This window comes from Temnothorax americanus, unplaced genomic scaffold, assembly GCF_048541705.1.
Source record: "Temnothorax americanus isolate GAGA-0224 unplaced genomic scaffold, ASM4854170v1 Scaffold4, whole genome shotgun sequence".
Lineage (NCBI taxonomy): Eukaryota > Metazoa > Arthropoda > Insecta > Hymenoptera > Formicidae > Temnothorax > Temnothorax americanus.
In genome coordinates this window covers 7,504,334-7,527,026 of record NW_027509547.1, presented here as the reverse complement: position 1 = coordinate 7,527,026, position 22,693 = coordinate 7,504,334, and the positions used below count along the sequence as shown (strand labels likewise).

The following is a 22,693-nucleotide window of genomic DNA, read 5'->3' as shown; positions in this document are numbered from 1 at the left end:
CTCACTCCCCCCCTTCGTCAACATCCGCATCGGGCGACAGTGATAGACCACGGCGAGCTAAATCGAGGGAAGTGAACGCGCCCGTTTCTCAGTGCCAGCTGGACGCTCGATCGACGAGACGTGACTGTCGTAATCGCGACTCGCAATTATCAGATCCAATTTGTCGCCGAGCGAAGAAAGAATGGCGCATGGAACGAACGCGGAAGCGATCGAAATGGAAGAGGATTGAAACGGTGGAAGGGATAGTTTGTCGTTCGGCTCCCTATCCCGGCATTAACTTGCCAGCAACTAGCAGCAGTGGCAATTACTTTGCGTTCGTTCGGTCGATACCGCGATCTCGAATCCCACTATCGCGCGAGAATGAGGCGACGGAGGAACGGCGCTATCGTCTCGGTATTTCCACGCATGGTATTTCCAGCGTGCGTCTGGGCGAAGCGTTTTCTTCGGATCTCTTTGAGAAATCGAACAAGGATGGGGGAGAAGGGGATGGCAAAGGGGACGTCGAACAATCTGCTGAAGCAATTTGTCCGTGGCGCGAAATCATGCGGCCGGATTCCTATATAGGGCCGGTTCCCCGCTGAGTAGCTCGCGTCGATCCCGATTCTCGAGGCGATGGAAACGCTTAATAATCCTGCGTGGGATAGCCCCGAATGCGACGATAAGACGTCAAGGAGAGAACACGTCGTTGGACTAATCGCGAATGCGGAAATTCGATTAACGCCGTTTAGGGTCCGTCATTATGGGAAAGAACAGTTACCACTCTCTGTAATAATAAATCTGACTGTAAATAATATATGAACACACAGACCAAATAAACGGTAGGCGCTTCAAAGAGACTACTCTCCGATATAGCAGATTTCATTTTAAAAAATGTATAATGTTGTTTACTAATTATATTTGTAACAAACTAACATCAGATGGAAACATTTTTGACATCATATTTGCGTATATTTATTTCATTATAACTATTTTAATTATACGGAATGTACGTGAAATATCTTAATTAATTTTTAATCATACTGCATGAAAGCTAAAATTGGAATTTCTAGTCTGAATATGCTTTAAGCGTTTACATTTGTTTGCGATTCGTGCTTTGTTAATTTGTTTTGTTGTATTTGCACAAATGATTGCAAATCAGAAAGCACCGTGGATTGATTAAATTTAATCAAAAATTAATTGTCTTTCCATTTGTGCTCCCAGCTTCTATATCAAATAAATCGACTCCCGATAAAAGAAATGCAGTAAATATACAGCAAACATCATCGACTCCGATTTCATCATACAGCTATCGCATTGATTTGAGCGCGTGGGAATTTTTTTTCGCAATTTTACCGAAACATGGCGCAGTCGGTATTGGTATGAACGGCTGAATTATTAGCAATTCTAGCGGATCGATGGCAAGATCCGGATTTTCGATAGCATTATGTACGAAATATGGGCGTAGCTGGTGAACCGCGGACGCCCGCCACGGATCAGTTGTGGTTAAGCCCTGCAGCCACGTAAAAGGTCCCATTTAGATCCACGGACCTCTCACGACCACACAATACAAAATTCCCGTCGTTGCGGCACATATTCACGCACCCCTTGTTACTGTGCGATCAAAGCTGTCCGAACGAGGTTAAAAGTATATGTATATAAATATCAATATTACGCGCTCTTCGTACTCCTCTAATTAGTGCTTTGAATTGCGCGCCCCCTTCCTATTCTATTATCGATACAGCTTATTTAATTAAGCGGTTCATTATTACACCTCATCGGCAGCGATTGATGATTGGCTAATTAACTGGCTCTTCGCGCACATAGATTTCTTTTAATTAATTTGATGAATATCACAATTTTATTCTCTGTCTTTATTAAAAAATGTAATAAAAATCATGTCAAAAAGCGAGAGAGAGAGAGAGAGAGAGAGAGAGAGAGAGAGAGAGAGAGAGAGAGAGAGAAAGAGAAAGTTTCCTGTTCAATATAATATAAATATTATAAATAAGTAAAATAATTCATTATGTAATTTTATTGTTTGAAATATAAAAAAAATTACCTATGGTTCTTTATTTCGTTGCTCATGGAAAGAAAATAATTATTACAGATAAACTCGCGCAGTCGGTCTTGCGCAAGGATATTGGAGAGTTGTAGATTTAATTCGAGATATTTGAACAAAATTAGGACGTCGTTGAAAAGCGACGAAACTCGTAATAAATAACCAGTGATAATTGTAGATTTCGCAAATGTATTTAACCTTTATCACACCGACGGGACATCGCCCGGTCTGCAAGTGGAAGCATGGGATATTTGCAACGAAAATATCGCTCGCGTCATCTTCCCGGGGCATTAAATATAACTGCCAAATCAAGGCAGAGGATTTAACTCCGTGTGAGATAAAAAGTGATGGCGTGCCTCGAGCATTATATTGCGACGTAAACGGATAAAACGACACGTCGCTGCGACGCGTTCTTCGTTTCTTCTCATTTTCGCTTATTTCTATCAAAACCGCCACCGTACCGTTACGAAAATAAATTAGCTATATACCGTTTCCGCTATAAATGTTTGTTGTCGCGACGGACGAAGACACTGCGAGTTCTCACGACAAAGTTATTAACATCTAAAATATATCTGCGACACCTTCGGGCGAAATGTAAGCGATAAAAAATATACTTTGTACGTGTCGCTGAAACCCTTAGTTTCCCTCCTTTCGCATCTGTTTAGCATTTTAAGAAATACAATTTACATCGCGCTCGTGATATTATGCAACGTTATGTCACAGACAGGTAAGTATATTGCCTACAGGTGTAACTTGCAACAATATTACTGCAACTGTGGCACATGCGACAGCTCCCTTTTTCCTGCGTATTTTATCGCGAGCTAGGGAATTCGGTAGCGCGGAGGATACCTGTTTGTTCGGGGTAGTGCAGAATTTGCTGTATATTTGTGTGTATCGAATTTCCTGGCGGGAGTATTACTCGAAAGATTGATCGTACCTATTTGGCGAAACCAAATTACACTTCTGCTCGTCTCTCGGCCCCTATCTTACCAGCTGTTTCGCTCTCGTGGTTAGTCCGATTTATTTACGACCAGCATGATAAATAATTAGCTTTCATAATAAAGCAGGAGATATCGTCCGAAACATCAATAGATCATTACTCACATTGTTCGAGAATAAAGGCTAGTAATAAGGCAAACAATGTGTTGTGCTTTAGACAAAATTATTTTTATCGGAAAGGTTTTCTAAATATAAAGTGATATTTTTTTCCCCGGAGCATAAACTTAAAAATCGGAGCAAAATGTTGTTTAAAAATATCATAATAATGCAATATATAACACTCACGCTAAAAGGGATCAATGAATTCTTCACGGAAGGTATCATCCATTGTTGGGAAAGCGACATCATCATTTGGCATCCTACGACAACTTCCAATATCCGTTTTATAAGAAACCTGTAAGTTATATTGAATAAACTAGATGTATTAATATGCAAAAAAGCTTATCTTAATATTAGAAAATATGATTTTAAGATTAACACTGCGCGGACACCATGGGCCTTTTAAGGCACAGTCGATTTATAATACCTACGGGAATGGAAAAAACAACAGTTCCGGCCTATGTAAATAGAAAAATCACTTTTTGAAGCTTTAAAGATAGTAAATAAATTTTTATAAATTTTTGTAACGTTTTCAAAAACCTTTTGGACTTAAAAGTCCCAGGGTATTCGGGTGAGTGCTCCAAAAACACGAGTCAGCGCAGTGTTAATATAATTTAGTACGAATAAAATTGTTTAATATTATTTAATTTTAAAGTTTAAGCGCAAAAAGATATGTGTGTGTGTGAAAATAATTTCAAATTGTATATTTTAACAATGCAATATATACAGTTTTGATTTAAAAAAGTAACACTTTTGTCTTTTGACATTTAAATGTATATCTATGTGTAACACTACAGTAAACGAGAAGATATATCTTTTATTGGATTTACGACCGTCCAAACTAATTTGCTTCCATGTGATTCTATTACATTGATCATTATACACATATATTTGCTCCTAGATTTTATCGACAGCGCAAACCGATTTCCGACCAGACCCATGAATTTCCACCCCCGTTCTCGTTACCCTCCCAGTCACTCTCTCGACCATAAACCGCTTCTCGAAAAATCGAAAATACGACTTTTGAGTGCTATCGCGTGAAACGACATTCCCATTCGGCGATATGTCGTCCGCGCGAGTTTCGTTTTCGGCAAACTGCTGGCGACAAGTAAAGTCTGGATGCATTTTTCGACGAACGTGACTGCACGAGAGACGATGCACACAAGGAGAAAGCGCACAACGAAAACGATACGAACAGCGATATAGTTAGAACAACGAACTTGAAAAAAGATATATTAAGCGTGTAATAATTCAATTTATGTATTAATTACGTCTAATTCATTCACAAATATGACATATAATCTTTGAAGGGTATTTAGGATGTTGTAATTAATATCAAACGGGTTAATATCATCCGGATTAAAATTTAATACGCACACAATAAATCAGATAATTATGAAAATATTTAATATTAAATTCCTTATTTTGAAATATCCTATAACAATTCAGATTTTATTAATAATTTATACATTCACGTTACTTTTGATTTGAAATTATTAATTCCTTGCGTACATTCCTGTGATTAAATTATTATTCACAAATGGCACATCAAAAATAAATTTAAATCAACGTTCTCAAATGAGAGTTCTAAAACATATATCTCACACAGAGAAAGCTTCCTCCAATTTCGACTTGCACGAATAATTCATGTTCTCGATAAAATCTCGGACAAGGTAAGAGAATTCCCTTTCTCCTCAAAATTTTCCTCTCGGAACAGAATTCATTTGTTGGAATCTGAGTTTCGTAAACTGGCGACTTCGACATTTGTTGACATTCTTTACGAAAAGAAAATAAAACGTGAGAGAGAGAATCGCGGTGGATATGCCATGAAATCTATACGAGAAATCTGAGAGCAAACACGGATTTATATACACCTCACGCAATGCATGCGCTCGCGCGACCAAACTCAGACAATATCAAGTTTCCACTTGACTCGTTTTCCGATCGAAGTGAACTTGGTAGTATTCTCGAGACATAATACGTAAACCGAAACAAGGATATGTTGCTTCAAAAAAGTCAGATGGAAAAAACCCATTTAACACCATTTAACAGAAATTTATTGCATAATTATTTTAAAAAACACTTAATTAGGACGCTCTCATTTTTCTCGACCGAAATCTATAAATTTTGACATATCGCGGTTGATTTCAACCGAGACGAGAATAAGATCTCATGTATAATGATTAGAGAAGATATTTCTGTTTGCGTTACCATTTCAAAACAGATCTATGATTGCCAAAAACCTACACAACCCTCGACACAACCTTAACGGAAAATATGCTAGTTGGAAACTTCTGTTTTCGATAGAAATCACAAATATAACTTCATGTTGAAATATAAAAATCGCAACTCCAATTCACTCACCTTTTTCGAATCCGCTGTGTTCTGGGAAAATTCAATTCGTAGCACAAAGTAGGCGCCAATATATAGTAATAAAGATCGCCGAAGTTTAGATTGTCAGGATATTGGACCAACGCGTTTCCGCGGTCGTTCATCTCGTGTTCAAATTCGATGACATCATTTGCACTCTGCTGAATGCCGGAAGCTGCAAGAGAAAGATCGTATTTTATTAACTCGCGTCGATTTTGACTGCCATTGTAGTCGTATTAAATAGAAAATTAATTAATCCGCGATATTGTAAAGAAAAAATATCTTTTATTACTTTTTATTTTTGCTAAAAGAAAATAATTGTCTTTCCTAAACAGATACGCAGCACAGTCAGCAAAATAATATAAAAAAATGCAAGAGCCAGCAAATAGGCAACATGAAACGTTGTATAGAGAAACTCGTGCTGCCAAAGAATAAATTGAAAATAAAAATCGTGGAAAATACTAAAAAAAAAAGTATATTTTACAAGAATAAATGTTAGTAATATTATAATGTTCTACATGCTTGCCCGCACGTAGCAAAAGTAAAGTGAACGTTTCTAGGAGAATTTCTAGGAGTTTCATGATTGTATCTCTTCCTTTGTGCAATCGCTTCTGAAGCCTCTCATCAAGCCCTCTCCTTAAGCAACGAAACTGATTCGCTCGCGCGATCCGTTCGGCCGGAAACCTCGGAATTTCTCGGCGTTGCGCTAGGCGCGCGGATTTCCCATCTGCGCGTCTAATCCCACCCCGGCGCCGAACCAGTAACTGATAGAATCCCCTCAATTATCCAAATCCGATGAATAATCCAATCTGGAATTCAAATAAGCCCGGGTTGCGCCGGGTGCCGCGCTGCACCGCCATGCCCCGCTCGAACTCGACAGCGTCCCGGACTAGCGTCGCGACGCGACACCAAAGCTAGTCGCGCGAGTAGTCGCGGCACGCTCTCGCGACACCGATCGACGTCCATGTCGACGAACGACTCTAGACATCGTTTCTACGACCCTCGTAATAAATGTAGAAGAATTCGACCAAATTAAATTCCTTGCGCCCTCTTTTTACTTTGTCGCGCGTCCCGTCTCCGCGTCCTTCCCTTCTCTCTTTAAATAGCGAAATAAATGTAGCTTGTTCTTTTCCTTTTCTTTCCCGTTCGGAATCCGTCGTCACGCGGGAAGACGAAGGCAAAACTTACGGCAAAATCGTCGGCAAGACGTCGCGACGCACGTCAGTCGTCCGTGCAATTGTTTACGGGAAACCGTAAATTCTCCGGACGATTTAAGAGACACAAGACAAGAAAGAATTATAATCGCCCAATAATTATAATTAACAATATATTCTTATATCTATAGTAATCTTATATTTCTATATAAAGATAATTACGAGAAAATTACAGATAATTACGAGGGGAAAGAGAAAGATCTTGAACGAAGCACATCGGCAACTTACATATGTTCGTCAGTAGAAATAACGAACGTGCGACGTAATTTCGACGAACGATCAAATACATGAAATTAACGAGTGCACGATCACGCAGAAGCACTCGGAAACGGTTTAATGATTCGTTAATACTCCATGTAAATTCGTTTGATCAAGCCTGTGATCTTTGGTCAGTAAACCCTCCGCCGGCGGGTTATTAATTAAAAACCATTCCCTGCAATTCGATTTGCACAAACTGCTTGTATTTATCCGAAGCGTTTCCAGTTGATCAATTGTACACGTGCTCGAATCTTTTACCAATTTTCATTTACATGCAAAATTACAAATCATAACTGTTATTATTGCTCGATTTCTAATTACGCTATATATTAATTATTTAATTAAAAAAACTTATTTCCGATCAAAAACAGATTACAATTTAAAACATTTTTATACATTTAATTAAACGTTAATTCAATTAAATTCTAGTTTATATTATAGCCATATTTTCGAAGTAAAGACATAATCGAGTTTACATTCTTAGCGTCACCTGAATTATTTGGTAGTTCATTTCAGTAATTATGTTAACGAAACAGTCGACAGAATATTTCCGAGAAAATGTTCCTTTGTTTATGGTATGAGGCAGACTTCGTCTCGACGTTCGTTGACATATTCTTGACGGAGCATGACGTTCCTTATCTCACAATATGGCTGAGAGGTGACTCAGCTGCATCATGAGACTTTATATATTAAAGTACCATGCCATTAACAACGATGCATAATACACGCTATAATTACGCGTTTATAAACCGAAATCATCAACCAAGTAATCAAACGTTTTTTAAATACTGGCTCACACTTTTGATTACATTGTTTCATTTGCAATCTCTGATGTTATAAACATATCTTATACCGTAAACTTCAACTAATAATAACATAATAATGAAAATAATAAAATATACATATAGATAATATTTCATATTTTTAAATCTTGATTCAATAATTTTTTTCAAACTGCTCATTATATAAGTAATAAAAGATAATATCCAGCAAGAAAGACAAAGAATGTGTAGGAATTTTTTACGTTGACGCGGGAGTCAACCTCGCTTTCTGCGATTGCCAAAGACCCGCCTATCTGTGCTCTTAGAATCTCCTTAGTGGCTCCTATCACGTTCGTGGATGGCCGCAAAAGGATGGAAGAAGATCGGGGATCGTAGCCGTCGGAGGGGGTGAAATCTCATGGGGACGCAGCGGGATCGAGCGGGCTTCCGTTCGCGACGGGTGTAATTTCTATTTTTTTCAATCTCGGCCCGAGGGCGTCTCGAGAGCCGACGTAATTTCGTCTTTGTGCCAAGGGATGCCACGCGCTTAAGACCACCCTCGTTCATATATATATCTCGAAACGTGCGCGATGGACGAAGAACAGCGAAAAAAGAAATCGATATCGAAGGCCAGAGGTACAGGGACAAAAGAGACAGCATCCTTACGAGAACGCCGCTTGAACGAGAAGTCTCACAAATTAAGCACCGACGCCACACCAAAGAAGAAAAGGAAAAAGAAGAAGAAGAAGAAGAAGAAGAAGCTTTCGCCAATCAATACGATTGCCTGCGATCTTTGACCACGCAATCCTGCAGACTCGTAAATTGTCTCGCATCCTCGATATGGCACGTGGACTTGAGACGACACCGACATCCACTTTTGCTTCAAATCAAGTACATTGCACGATTAAATTAATGGCTGATTTCTTTCCATTTATTTCAGTTTGCTTTACAAACTAACCAAATAGCCACTTACTCAGACATCCACGAATCGTTCTAAATGCGGGCAAGTTTCTCATTCAGTCACTATGTATATAAAAGTTACTACCTAATATATTATTATTCAAACAATTCCTCGGCTCAATTTTCTACATAAAAATTCTTTATTATTTAAGGTATAAGATGTATTTATGAAAGTATAATACGTATTTAAATAAAATTTGGAGCATAAAGTCTACCTTTATATAGACGCTAGTAAAGAAAGTGTTCTCCAGCTTCTTCCTGGGGTAAGCGGCCATGAGAAGCTTCATTTCTTGCATGATCGATCGGAGCCGTGACGAACAAAAAACGCGAAGGGTGCACCGCCTTCGCGATACATACACGGGTTACGTTACAGGCTCCGCGGCTGGTTCTACGTCGTCATTACGAGACGTAATAATACGACGTGCCATAGGAGTCCGGGTTAGGCGGATACGGCGAAAATTACACGGCGTCCGTGCGCGCACTAGATTACACGAGCTCGCGGTCGTAATAACGGAGTCCCGAGGCTGGCTTTTGTCGATTGCATTTGTCTATCGATCGATCGGCCGGTCGCCATCACGTCGCGATGAGCCGGTGAGCGTCGAGGTGTCGTGCGAACACCGAGTTTCGATAATTATATCAAACTACGTCACTTTTTGCACCGTAATTAGGGACGCTCTCCGGGTGAGAGAACGATCGCGGGTCGGTCGAGCGGATAACGGGCTAATTAGCTACGAGCGAAACGAACGTGAATATATTACGCCGATGTCCATATCGGGGAATATCCATCTTAATTCTCGGTGCGAAACGTAGCGTGTAGCGTCCCTAAACGCCGCCCACGGCGAGGGCCAAATCTACAGGAAAGTTGGAAATTGTTCGTCGCCTCGCAGAAAATTCTCGCTTCGATGAAGCGTGAATACCTTGCTTATCGCGCACTCGTATTTTTGTAATCGGCAGCACGAGCGTATACATGCACACGCAAGGCTGCTCAAAATTGCTTTTCCTCATGCTTCAAAGTCGAATAAACAACTTTTTATCTTTCGAAGTCACTTTAGAATGAAGGAAATGAAAAAAAAACTCGACAATTTTTCAAATAATCCCTGCTTTAATTATTTAAATGTTTTTGACGATTTTTTTTTAGATACGTAAAAAACGACGTTCGTCGCATAAATCATCGCGCCGCGTCGTCTGAACGCCATCGGAATCCGTGGCGATCGACATACGTACCAATCAACTCTGTCACGTCACGGCGTGTAAAACGATTGCGCAATCATGATTAAAAGTGCAAACGCACCGGGTCGACATTTTACCGTCGCTACGACTGCGAAGGGAGAACGGGGCAGGAAAAGGGTTGTAATGCCGCGCGCGGTGAGCGACGTTGTTGGGGGAAAGACCGTATAATTTAACTTTGCCGGTCAGAATAATCGATATACCGCGGCGCGTTCGGCACCGAATGGCACGTCCGATCGGCAGTTTAAATTGGCTGGAAATTATTTTCCCTTTATCATCATGCGCGTATACACAGTGCGTAGATACAGGCGTACTCTTACAGTGAGACGCACACGTAAGTGAATCGCATATACGTGCGTGCGGTACGCCACGACGCGCCTTCAGGAGTGGGCAAATACCGCGAGTGCAGTGGATTACCGATTCGTAGGACGTGTTTGCACTATTTGGATGTGCGTATATGCACATCGATGTACGTAACGATGAAGATTTACGCCGGTCGGCTTCGGGGCGGAAATCCGTTTTACGTATAACTCTAACGGCATCGATGGGACGTCGTACAGCGTCGTAATATCGTAAAAAAAAAAAAAAACCCATGGCATACAATGTAATCACGTAAAAAATAGTCGCTCATGCGTCGGAAATGATATATTCTCGTGCGTGACTATTTTTAGTTTCGGTGGCGAATTACGCGCGGATGGTATGTACACATAAAGTAAATCATAAACTTAGATATGCGACGATGAAAATATTTCCCCATTTTTTTCTTTGATTCATTCCGTTTCATGGTGCAAATAGAATTGTACAATATGTCGCATCACGTGTTGTGCTACATAATAAGTATATATTAATCATTTATTATTATGTGACAGACAAAGAATAAAATGTGTGGAACGTTATTAATATCGTATTAATAAGAGATACGTGAAGAAATTATATGTACGCGTTCTTGCATACTTACATTGAAGATTACTATAAGACAGCTGACGCCTCATTCTGCCTTGCGTGGTTTTCTTTCGGTTGCTCAAGCGGCACCACATGTTTACTTGTACGTACGACCATAGCTTCAAAAAGAGAGTGGCGTACAACATACACACGTACATCGCACCAACTGAAACAATACACCGTAAAAATAGCTATAGTGTTAAAAGTAAAATGTTTCAAGAATCCCGAAGTTAATATTTTTTTCTCCCTGTTTCACGCGTGCACGCGCATTCGCTCGTCGTTATGAATCTCGCTTAAATTTCAACGGGATATACTCCTTTTCTTCTTCTATACAGTTCAATATCGATCGTCACGAAATTTCTCTCTTTCGCATGCACGACTACGTACAGCGATCGCAGATCTTTCCGCGAAGTCCGCAAACGGCAGGCCGCGACTTAATTATCGACGAGTAGGTATCATCACTACGATCCTGAGAATGCTCCGTTGTTATTATTATGCGGTGCCAGTAACTGCGGCCGTTGAAAAACTGCAGACGCGATGACGAAGGCATCGCCGTCGTCGGCACGATCCTCATATTTTCCAATATTTCCATCGAGCGTGCCGGTGGCCTCCTTCGCGTCCAGGATTGTTCGTATCTTAATTAAATCGCGCCTGCGACCGAGCTGTCCCGATCCCGCCGAGGTGGCGAGATTCCGCACGGGCGGAAAGACATAATTCCAACGGAACGAAACTGTTCTACCTTTCGCTTTTGCAGCGCCTGTCCTACCTGCATCCCAACTTTCATTTACCTGCGCCAGCGCGCACCGGGTGTCGCTGAAAATTTATATTCGTACTCATGCTATTAATTCTTTAGGAAGGCGGCAAGGTACATTCGGTAAATATACCGAGAGAAAATAAAGCGTCGGGATGACAGATTGACAAAGAAGGTTCATCGCTGTACGCGCTGGTTCATTCGTTCTGCTGGAATTAGTTTGCGGTCTATCGAGCAGGAAAATAACAGATAAACAGATCATTGGCTATATAGTAGCACATATAGTAGTCGGCACGGGGCGGTGTGGTACTGGTGGTGACAGCGACGCGATGGCGCAAATCACAATCGTTGAAGCGATCGAAAGCGACAGCCTTTGCCACAACGTCGACGGCGATAATGGGGAAACGAGAAAGCCCGAAGCAAATATTACACGGCGATGGTATCGTTCGTTAATGTATACATGCTCGTCGGCAACGCACGAAAGCGCTACAGCATTTCCGCGAAATATGCGCCGCGGCGTGTATTTGCCGCCCCCGTAGGGTGATGCAGTGGCATGCTAGCTAAACAGCTCAGGTACACTGCAAGGCAATGAAAAGGGGGATGGAGCTGTCCTCCGGGTACGTTCTGACAACGCGAGATCGAGCTGTCCTCCCTCTTCACGCGTCTTCCCGTTTTTCTCTCTGACGCTTTTCAGAGCGTCGGGCAAAATAAAAAATTGAAAACGGTAGTATATCACGTCGTCAATTTATTATTTTAAATAAAATTGTATGTCAATATTCATAAGTGGGAAAACCTCTAATACGTTGAAGTGTACATGAACCCTCCGGAGTCCGCCTCGATCCTGTTCGACAGTGCAGCTCCCGCGGCATTAGGTGTTCAACAGTCGAAACGCGTCTCGGGACGCGTTTTAGTGCACCGCTCGTTGCCGCGCGCTTATGCCGCGTTTATAGCTTGTCCTCCGCACTTGTATTCGCCCGGGCACACCGGCGACGTCATACAGCTCGTATCAAGTGTTCGTACATGCCGAGGTAATTGCCAAATGTCGTGACGCCCATATACGTTGCGTATACGGTCTGTTGCAAAACGACACGACAGCTTCACCACAAGACTACGATCCAAGCTTGAACAGCTCGTAAGAAAGCCTATTATTAACGAAATGCACCGTATAAAGTATCGCAATAATTCATCGATTTTAAATAAAGATACTTTCCGAATATTCAAAAGCGATGGATCTTCTTAAATTGTGAGAGTTGAAAAGCTAAAAAAAGATATAACTAAATATAGATGTATTTTTAAAGATAATATGTATATATTACTCCATTAAAAAAAAAACCGATAGATGGTTAAGTGTGTAATTTTTTAAAGATTGCTATCCACTTGTTCTGTTTCGACAGGAGAATGTGTTTCTTCGTTCAAAGTATCGGAATTAAACTCGCCAATTCATCTACGCTACGAGCCTCGTTCCACGAAGTTATTTAGTGCAAACGCGACGGATATCCTTCGTATACGTCCCAAAGGTCCGATGGAAAATCGACGGAAAATTACTTTTCACTCTCTGCGAAGTCATTAAATTCGCGTATGTCCCACAAAGTATCGAGTCTATATTTCATCTGGTACAAAAAAAGGTTAACGAACGGTTCTGCCGATAGTGGCGAGCGAGGCTGCTCGCGCGTCGATATATCCTACACGGTCGAGACGAAACGACGGCGATGTATTGTGCGCGACGGGCGATAGGGGTGACAGTACCACGCGTGAAAATAGTTGCTCAATTTTCCACGGCAGTTCGCCGAACTGAGAACGTGCCAGTTCTCACCGGTGGACCATTGTCGTACCTCGCCGCGAAACCCACAATTTTTCGATTCCGCCATCTCATCTTTAATCTTTTTACTCTTCATGAGCATCGTCTCGAGAAGAAGAGCGATATAAAATGTTCAAGCAAATTCGAGGAATTACAGAATATAATATCATTGAAAATTTTTGGGAAACCTTGATAACTCTGTTACGCTCTAAATCTCTAATGGCCAGTCTACAATGAGTCGTTAGTCATTAGTCAGATGTCGGAAGAAAGTCGGAAAAAGTCATAAACGTGTAATAAGACGATCGAAAGTCTGTAATCGGCAATCATAAGCGATTGGCCAAATGCCATCTCTTACGATCACCCGACATCTGACTAACGACTAACGACTCATTGTAGACTGGCCATTAAAGATAGCTTTAAAACTTGATAATACTAAAATTATAAATCAGAATTTTCTTGTTATTTTGGAGAAAAAAAACATGTGTGAGCTTGCATCGTTCCCTTTTATTAATTTATAATATTTAAATAAATAACACGGAATTCGTAAAATTGTTTTGAAAATCCACATACATATTTATAAGATCTAAATTCGCTCGATATTCATCCGCGACGCAAAGGAATATTTTTATTTGACACCGTATTATTTTTCTTTCCAAGTACCACATGCTATGAAATGTTACAGCGAGGTAAGAATTCAGTTCTGCAAACGTCATCTGTCTTTGTTTCGCGCTCGCGTTGGCGAACTTTTTAGACATACCTCGTACGAGGTTAAATTAATGTCAGCTCCCGAACGGACGGAAGAACAAACAGCGAAACACAATTTCCAGCGAGACCGCGCTTGGTATAACATTCCTCGGCGAATTTCATCGTGCACGCTTCCGTGCGCTATCCCGGGCAAGTATAAAAGAAGGAGCCAGATCAATAATGATCAAGACTTTTCCTTACAGAGGAAACACTCGACGACACATTTTCTCGTCTGCCAAGTTCAAGTATCTCGGCTCGGACTCCTTCGTCCGGTCGTCCCGAAGTGCACGTGAAAATAGTTTCTAATCAAAATGCATCAATTCACATCAGATGTGTCAAGAGATAGAGAAGAAAATCAACAGAAAATATACTGAACAACGTTTTAGCAGGGACACGGAAAAGATATTTAAAAGTAAAATTTATTTGCTATTTTATTATTATCTTAATCGCAAAATTATCATTTCAATGTGAACGTATTACAACGGTTAAAAATATTATGTAAAATAAGAGAGATATTTGAAATATTCTTTAAGGAATAAAAGTCATTCGAATATTGGAATGCGAATCGTACCACATTCTTAGCACAAAGCAGAAAATGTGAAAATTCCAGATACAAGAATTCTCCATAAAAGATTTTTACAAATAAAAACCTCAAGTATTCAAAGTGAATATATTTCTCAGTTGCTCAGATATAAAATAAATAAAGTTGAAATTTTACAATGAAATTTAAGATTGTAAAATTTAAAAACTCGGCATCCACGTATCAAACAAATATCTAATTAAACGTGCTAGCAGAGATATTGATATTAACACAAATCACGTATACAAGTATTAATTATAAGATTTAAATCGCGTAGTATTCTCTCTCTCTCCATTCCTCTCACACATTACTTTTCTTTAACGCTGTCGATGCACGCTACTAATATACATGCAAATATATTCTGATATGTAAAAGAGGAATCATTCGATTAAAATCCATTTTCACGCGTCAGTTAAAACGAAGCAATCAGTTAGGTTGTTTGATGGCAAGCATGAAAGCGTGTCATAGATTATATTCTTCTTAAAGTGTGTTTGGGATCGTCGATTTAGCTTTCATTCTTTATAGCACGCACCGTGCGTATATCTTGTGAGCGAACACAATGGAACCACGCATGAATTTATAGATGCGCGCGCGCAGTACCACGATACAGTGAAACACGCTGAAGAATCTTCGTGGACCAAAAGTAATTCGTTCTTACCGAGAAGCTGTATTTCGTTCTTCGTTTTTCCACGCACCTAATACATTGATTCCTAATTTGGCCACTCGTGCTCCCTAGAGAAGCTCTTTTACTTTCCTCTGCCCTAATACCCTTCACTTTTTCTCTTCTTCTTTTCTCCTGTACAAATGGATGGGTAAAAACCAGAGTAATGCGTAAATCAATTTTTTTTAAATATTTTTTCATGTGCATAGATGCAATCTGTACAATATATAAATTGCATCCATACACACGAGAAAATATTTAAAAAAATTTTACTTGCAACCACTGGTTTTTACTCCTCCAAATGTAGAAAACTAAAAAGTGCATAGAAACTAAGAATATAGTTATAAAACAAAAAAAATATGCATATATATATATATATATATTCCGACTATCGTGTAATACGAAAGTCAAGAGTAAATTGTGGTCATCGCCGCGAATCTTTTTTGTAAGATGTCTGGAGACTGATCCGATATTTCAGCAAAATTAATTTTCGCACCCATGCACTGCGCGCTCCCGACTGTTCCTATGTATAATAAAAAAAAAAAATGCCTGTCGCAATTTGTAGTATTTGATAAGCGATGGGAAACGGCAGATGAACGAAGATTAGAATTCATTTCCGTACGACTGATGCGTATTTTGTGTCGCGGCGCGGAAACCGTACCTGCGCGCGCGCGCATCCCATTTCAGAAGCCGATATTCTTTCTCCCGTCGATGTAATTCGATTAATTCCTTTGTCAGACGGTATCGAAGCCCGCGTTGAGGCGAACAATGTTACGGCTGCCGTGCGTTTCTGAATCGCGTGCGCCGTGCACTTGGCGTGACAACACGTGAATGCGGAACTGCAGTGCCTGATACATTTCCGTGCCGACGCCGGCGTATAAATCGATGCTCTCGAAAAAAAGAAAGCGGGAAAGGGAAATGTAAAAAGAGGATCGAGTCGTCTGTCATGGCGAAACGGTATATTTCTGACGCGATCGCGTAATCGGAGAGTGCCGCGCTGCATTTTCGATTCTGCATGCGCGTTTGTCGTACGTCGGCGCGTGAAAATTTCAGAGCCGGCAAAAAGCTTTGCGTTTCGAATTATGCGATCCGGTATTAGGTTCGATTCCACACGAAAAATGTTGAATTTTACATTAACAAATTCCTGGCGATGTTTAGGAAACGTTAAAAGAGATTACGATTATTGCAACAGAAAGATGCATATACCAATGCAAATACATGCGTAACTTGGGTAATTATTAAACAAGTAAACTCAAACAACAATGCCGTACAACTCCGCTACGAGTTTCTATGTTTTCCGTCGATTTACCAAACGATATTGTCGCGTATCGGCACATGTTCTCTGCACTGATTGTCACCCGCGTATGCCGGCTGCTTTTTCCACGCTGTCTGATAATTACCAGGCTCGGAGCCATTGTCGTAGGAGTCTAATTTAATGCGGTAACGTGAGTTATCTCGTGCATTAATTTAATAAAACAAAACGCAATTAACGTATAGACGCTCAACTTCCGTAAATAAAGGCCGAAATCAGTTTGCCGAGCAAAGTTACGTGTTACAAAATTTCGGCACGTCGAAACTTCACGATGTTTGGCAGGCGTATAATTATGCCGGTAAACGACGGAGCGTATAATTTCGCGCAATGCGTTACCGGGAGCGAGATGTGTCACGGGCATGGCTCAAAGCCATCTCGATGGAAACCGGAAAGCAACATGATAACAGTACTTACAGCTATATCTTGCACTGCGCGAAACTACTTCGTAACACACCTCGCGCAATTTCGATTCTCAATTATCGCAACCAACATGCTGTTGGGAAACTGAACGTAAGGCCGAGAGACTTGTGTGAATATTCTAATACCTATTTATATAAATATTGTTCTGCAGAATTGCTACATTTTCTAAATGTTAATAATCTTAAATGGTCCATTAGATCCATTCTGAACGGATAATAAATGTTGTGATATGTTCATAAATGCAGCTTTGTTATCGACATTTAAATAATAAATTGATTTTTACACATTATAGTGAGTATCTGCCGATAAATATTTCAAAGAGAAAGATTTCATACAAAATTGATTACAAATAATCGCGTACCTTTTTTTGCTAGAATTAATCAACGACTGCAACCGCGCATTTTCGGCAAATTTAACCAATATGCCAAAATTAATCCTAAAATGCCGTACGCATAAAATCCACGTTTACATCAGTAATTTGCAAACGTAACTACTAGAGACTGAAAATATGATATCGCATCGGTCAAATATTCCTTTGGGTTTGAAATATTAATTCTCCATGATTTATTCCAACCGATTTTTCGGATTTAACTAAAACCCCGACGACAAATTATCCAGTCGAATGTTTATACGTGGCAATTTGGAAGAGTTCCCATCCGCAACCGCTTCGATCCCGAAGAAAATAACTCTCAGGGGAAACTTTGATTGTCAAATAAATACCTTCCCATCTTTCCCTTTTTGCTCGTATTATAAGTTACGTAAGTTATAATGGATAGCGCTTCTATTGTCACTTAAAAATATTATTCCAAGTGCATATCGATTATAAGACAATCTATCATCGGCACGAGCAGCGTTCTGCGTTACGTTCCCGCGAAGAAGTCACAAACAATTCGCGACCACCCGAGCGCCGTGCCATGCGGGTGGCAAAGCGCAAACTCTTTATTTTCGACCGATATCCGGCCGGATGCGAGCGATAAATTCCGTTCCCCGATTTGCCGTCTCGGGGGCCTTACCTTTTACATTGGTAACATATATATTTCAAAATCGATCGTCGCTCGCGTAATTCACCCTACACGCGTAATTCCCTACTTATGTCCTGACGATTTCTTCGTCCGCGCGCTCCATCGTTACTTCCCGATCCTTCAGAGCCGTTTCTGATTCTGGCACGATATCCAGTTGGCACGGGGGTGTAATCATCCCGCCGGGCCGTCGTGCGTGAAGAAGGATCTTGGCAGACGGCACGCATTCGTTTCACGCACGTCTACACACGTGTGCGCGCGCGAAGCTTTTGCCATCGTATACTTTCAATTGGTTACTCCACCAGACTTTCCGACAAAATAACGTTTCAATATCTCAAATAATTGGGGATAAAAATCGTCGAGTATCAACGATCGAGACACGATTAATTGTATATAATTATTAATTCTATTTCAAATCATCATCCAATCAATTCTCATTCGTCATTCCTAATAAGTTTAATTTGAACATTTAAAAAGAATAACGTATGTATTATTATTATTATACTGAAACAATGGGGACGTGATACGACTTTCTGTATCGACTCTCAGTCTGATATATTGATAAGAACGCGCTCTTCTCTTGACAATCGTTGTGCGCGTTTGTTTCATCAGCGAACGCATACGTGCATTGTCAAGAACAAGCACAATATCTTTTGCCGAGAAGTCAATAAATAATTGCAGGATACCAGGCCGAGTATGTATCCTTTAGTAAAATGGAAGGATGTTTCTCCTTTGGCATAGCTGGCGTAAAAGAAAGTCTCCTTGAACAACTAACGCGAGCGCAACGAATTCGTTTTCTTCCGCTTCCTCCCCGTTCCACATCCCGTATTTTCAATCTCCGGTCGAAATGTTATTTTTCTGTGACTCCTCGGCACGCTACAACGCGCTTATTTTAGTCTCGCACAAGCAAAATATATAATATAATATGAAATGCCATCCATTTTACGTGCTCACAAGTGTAATGCTATTTCCACTTCCAAGGAAATAATGCTCGAATATTATAATGATCGATTAAAAGTACCATAAAATGCCGTGCTATTATAACATATTGCTCAACGAAATCTCCATAAGTCTCACAAGTCGAACTAATACCGACTTGTGAAAATAAACGCTAATAAACTAAACACGTGCGAAATTTTTACGGTTAATTTTTAAAATTGCGCTTGTCATTATTACAAAGTTCTTGACGTAATACAATACAACATTTACGGCTAAAGTGTTAATTGGAATGAACAGAATGAAAATGAAAAGACAAGAATGTACATCCGAATCGTTGGAGTGACCGCACTTGTGCATTGTTCACGCGACAAATCGTGTCACGGCTTGGCTGCTATCTACATCAGAATCAGAGGCACCATTCGATTCCGCAGCGCGAAACACTCACGGTACGACGTTCTCGGCCTGACCCGAAACCCTGCGGAAATGCGGGCTATTCTCGCGCGAGACGCTCTCGAGACATCCTCACTATGCTACTGCCCGCCTGAATGTTTGCGGCGAAAAAGAATCCTGTAGAATTCGCGAGGACAGATGAACGGCATCCGGCCGCAACTCGCGGGGCACGCCGATCCAACGTCGAAACAATCCGCATGAGATTCTAATTAAACTCTTGATTCCAAGTTTCGAAAGGAACGAACTTTAAAGTAAAAGTAAGGAATACAGAACTTAATAGTTTAAATGTGACCTGGTACTTCATACAAATAGATTCATACACACACTGTGCTCATCCTCTAAATTATCCTTCCGGTATTAGTTCTATCGGATTTCGAATCCGCGCGTTTTTCCCATGTTTGTAATATTATGCAAACGAGTTACGTAACGTGACCTATCAAATAACGGAGCGACCTAAGAATATCGAGTTCTGTCAACGTTAACATCCCGGAGAAAAGATCCACGAATTAAAATTCTCTACTTCCGTAAGGTAATAATGTGATATCAAACAATATGTAACTCGAAAATACGCAGTGCCGTACAGCTGTCGGTATATATTAATATTCTAGGATTATCGCGGGCTACGTGTACTGAAATTTCGACGTGCCTCTCCACGACATTGCGTCGCAAAAGCGGGTTCCCCTCGGCAAACTCGAACCCACGAAATCCGCCAGCGACTCGTTCATTTCCGCAGAATTCCCCACGACATCGAAGTCTCCGTTGTAACGTGCGCAAGCACGCTGTTCTCTCCGTTCGCATTATCCGCGCGAGAACCAATTTCGTAGCCTAATTTTAGCCGGATTATCCCACGATAGCATCATAAGTACATTGCATTCTGTATTCATTGTAATTTTTGTACCGACGTAATTCGAAGTAAAGCTTAACCCTTGAAAAGAACGTTCGATTCCTTTTTCTACTGTGTGAGAGACAACAAAAAACTTTTAATTTATATATTAAATTATGTTATTAAATTTGTATTATCTATAGGTATGCGTGAGTAAAATTATTTTGCAACTTTCGTCATCGCTAATAATCAAAATTAAAGAATAATAGCAGACGAACAGAATTTCGGTTGATCTTCTTCCAAATTAGTTAGAGATTGTCATTTTGATTTACGATAGGTGTTATACGCGTGTGACATCACATGTGCGTTAGATATCTTTTTCGCACCATCCGGCAGCGACATTTCACGCTACGTCGAACCTGCTGCTCGTTTGAAGTCTACAAAATTGGCTGCGGATCTCCGTTAACAGGCTCCGTCGTGAGAGACGACGGGATGAATTCTTGTCCCCCCTCTCCCCCAGTTTGCTGCTTTTTTTCTTCTCCCATTTATCTGTATATATGTACGTAATGTATACGTGTGCGTGAGACCTTCTTTTTTTTAATTTTCTTGTCAAAGACGACCCCGCGATTCGATATACCCGAATCAATATCCGAAATGCGGATTTCCTCATTCTCTTCGTCGAAGTAGTTTCGACGACTTGTCTGATCGTTCGCCTTACAAGTTCTAGAACGAGCTTCTCGAGTTTAACAGTGGCGTTCGAACAAATTAACGGACGTAACGAATGGACTTCATGGTTCCTTTGAAGCCGGCGAATACGACTACGTGCCCATACCGCGTGATAAAATAGAAGGAGGCTTGAATTAATGCACCCTCGTTTACCGCTTTTATGTCGTATCTTCCTTTTTGCCCCTTTTGCTTTTATATCCATGTAACCGTTGTCTTGGATAATTTTCAATAAGGTCGAAAATTAAAAAGACTCGACTTTTTTTACCTTTTTAATGTAACTATTGATTTCAATCTTCAATAGCTGAGAGAGTTCTATCTGATAGGTAAAAGAAAGACTCTCTCTAATTTGAGTGACCATAAATTATTCAAAGCTGCTCTTTATACAAAATTACAATTTATTAACAAAACGCTTGTCGTGTATTGATTTGTTTCTAAAAATTACTACAGCGTCGATTTGAGACTATATATACACAACAACGTGCATTTAGAATATCGCTTTAAAAAATCACAGTTAATTACAATTAATGTTTTTAGTAGTATAATTCGATAATGCTGTTTTTAATGCAAATATGTAATTAAAGAAATTTCAAAGTAATTATTACGTTATATTAATTATCTTAATAAAAAAAATCTGCCTTCTGTAATTAGCATTTGTTTAATTAACTGCAGGTCAATTAAGCAAAAATACTAACAAGTTTCAGAGAGTCATCATATTATTCATGAAACAAACGTGGGGAAAGTAAGAGAAGCTGTTTGAAGTATCCGCTGATTTCAGCGATTCTCTCATCAACTTGTAACTACTATGGGTTGAAAGGACATTCCCCAAAGTGCTCTTGAAGATAAGAATCTACATTATTTATCTACGCAGCATTCTCTCCCTTTCTTTCCCCACAATGGCAATGCCCTGATTGCGGCCTCTTCAGCATCACGCTGATTATCGCAGACGACAATCTCGAATCGAGCAATCTCTATGAAAATTTGCCGGAAACAAAGGACACGCCGTTTGTCGACTGCGAAATTTCGTTAACGTCCGTTTTCGAAGCAGCGTGAGATTTTTCGACAAATCACCCGTTCTTCCGCTCCCTCAATTGTCTTTACGTACCCAGCCCTTCGCAACTTCGCGCGTAGATGTATACAAACATTCTGATGAGCAATCTTCACGTCAAGCTTACCACGTCGATCGCACGAACGATGGAGACGCTGGGAGAAACCCGAATCTGATTCACTCTCGCGCTCCTTTGTCCCAACCTGCCCCATTCGTCCCTGCCTAAACCAACAGTATCCTTCAGCGCCTCCGCGCGACCCTTCTGTACACAGAGCCGAGTGTCTGGACGTGCAATTTGTAATTCCGGTGGAACTCATCGGAGGAGAACTGGCTCGCCGAAGAACTGCCGCTGCATAATTTGTAATTCCAAAGAGCACCGACATCTACGAAGCGCTCGTGAGTGATGCGGTATAAGAAAGGGTAAGCCGACGATGAGATCGGAGAGGATTATTGATAGAAGAGACTGTAAATTCGCACTCTTCAAAATTTCGAGTAATTGTACTTTTAAATGCTTTCAATGTTGACCCGTGAATGTATTGAAAAATAATTATTAATAATTA

The 22,693-nt window shown here is 40.4% G+C and overlaps 1 protein-coding gene across 2 annotated transcripts in view; it reads right to left on the bottom strand.

The window, feature by feature from the left end:
* Mdy (diacylglycerol O-acyltransferase) overlaps positions 1-22,693 on the bottom strand; it is a 95,210-nt gene that overhangs the window by 19,130 nt on the left and 53,387 nt on the right. The window contains exons 6-8 of one of the 2 annotated variants that reach the window (XM_077415908.1): positions 10,882-11,031; positions 5,498-5,678; positions 3,320-3,428 (exon numbers count right to left, since the gene is read on the bottom strand). In XM_077415908.1, the coding sequence (XP_077272034.1) occupies positions 3,320-3,428; positions 5,498-5,678; positions 10,882-11,031 (440 nt within the window). The remainder of the gene's footprint in view (positions 1-3,319; positions 3,429-5,497; positions 5,679-10,881; positions 11,032-22,693) is intronic. The other variant, XM_077415909.1, reaches the window with a different exon arrangement.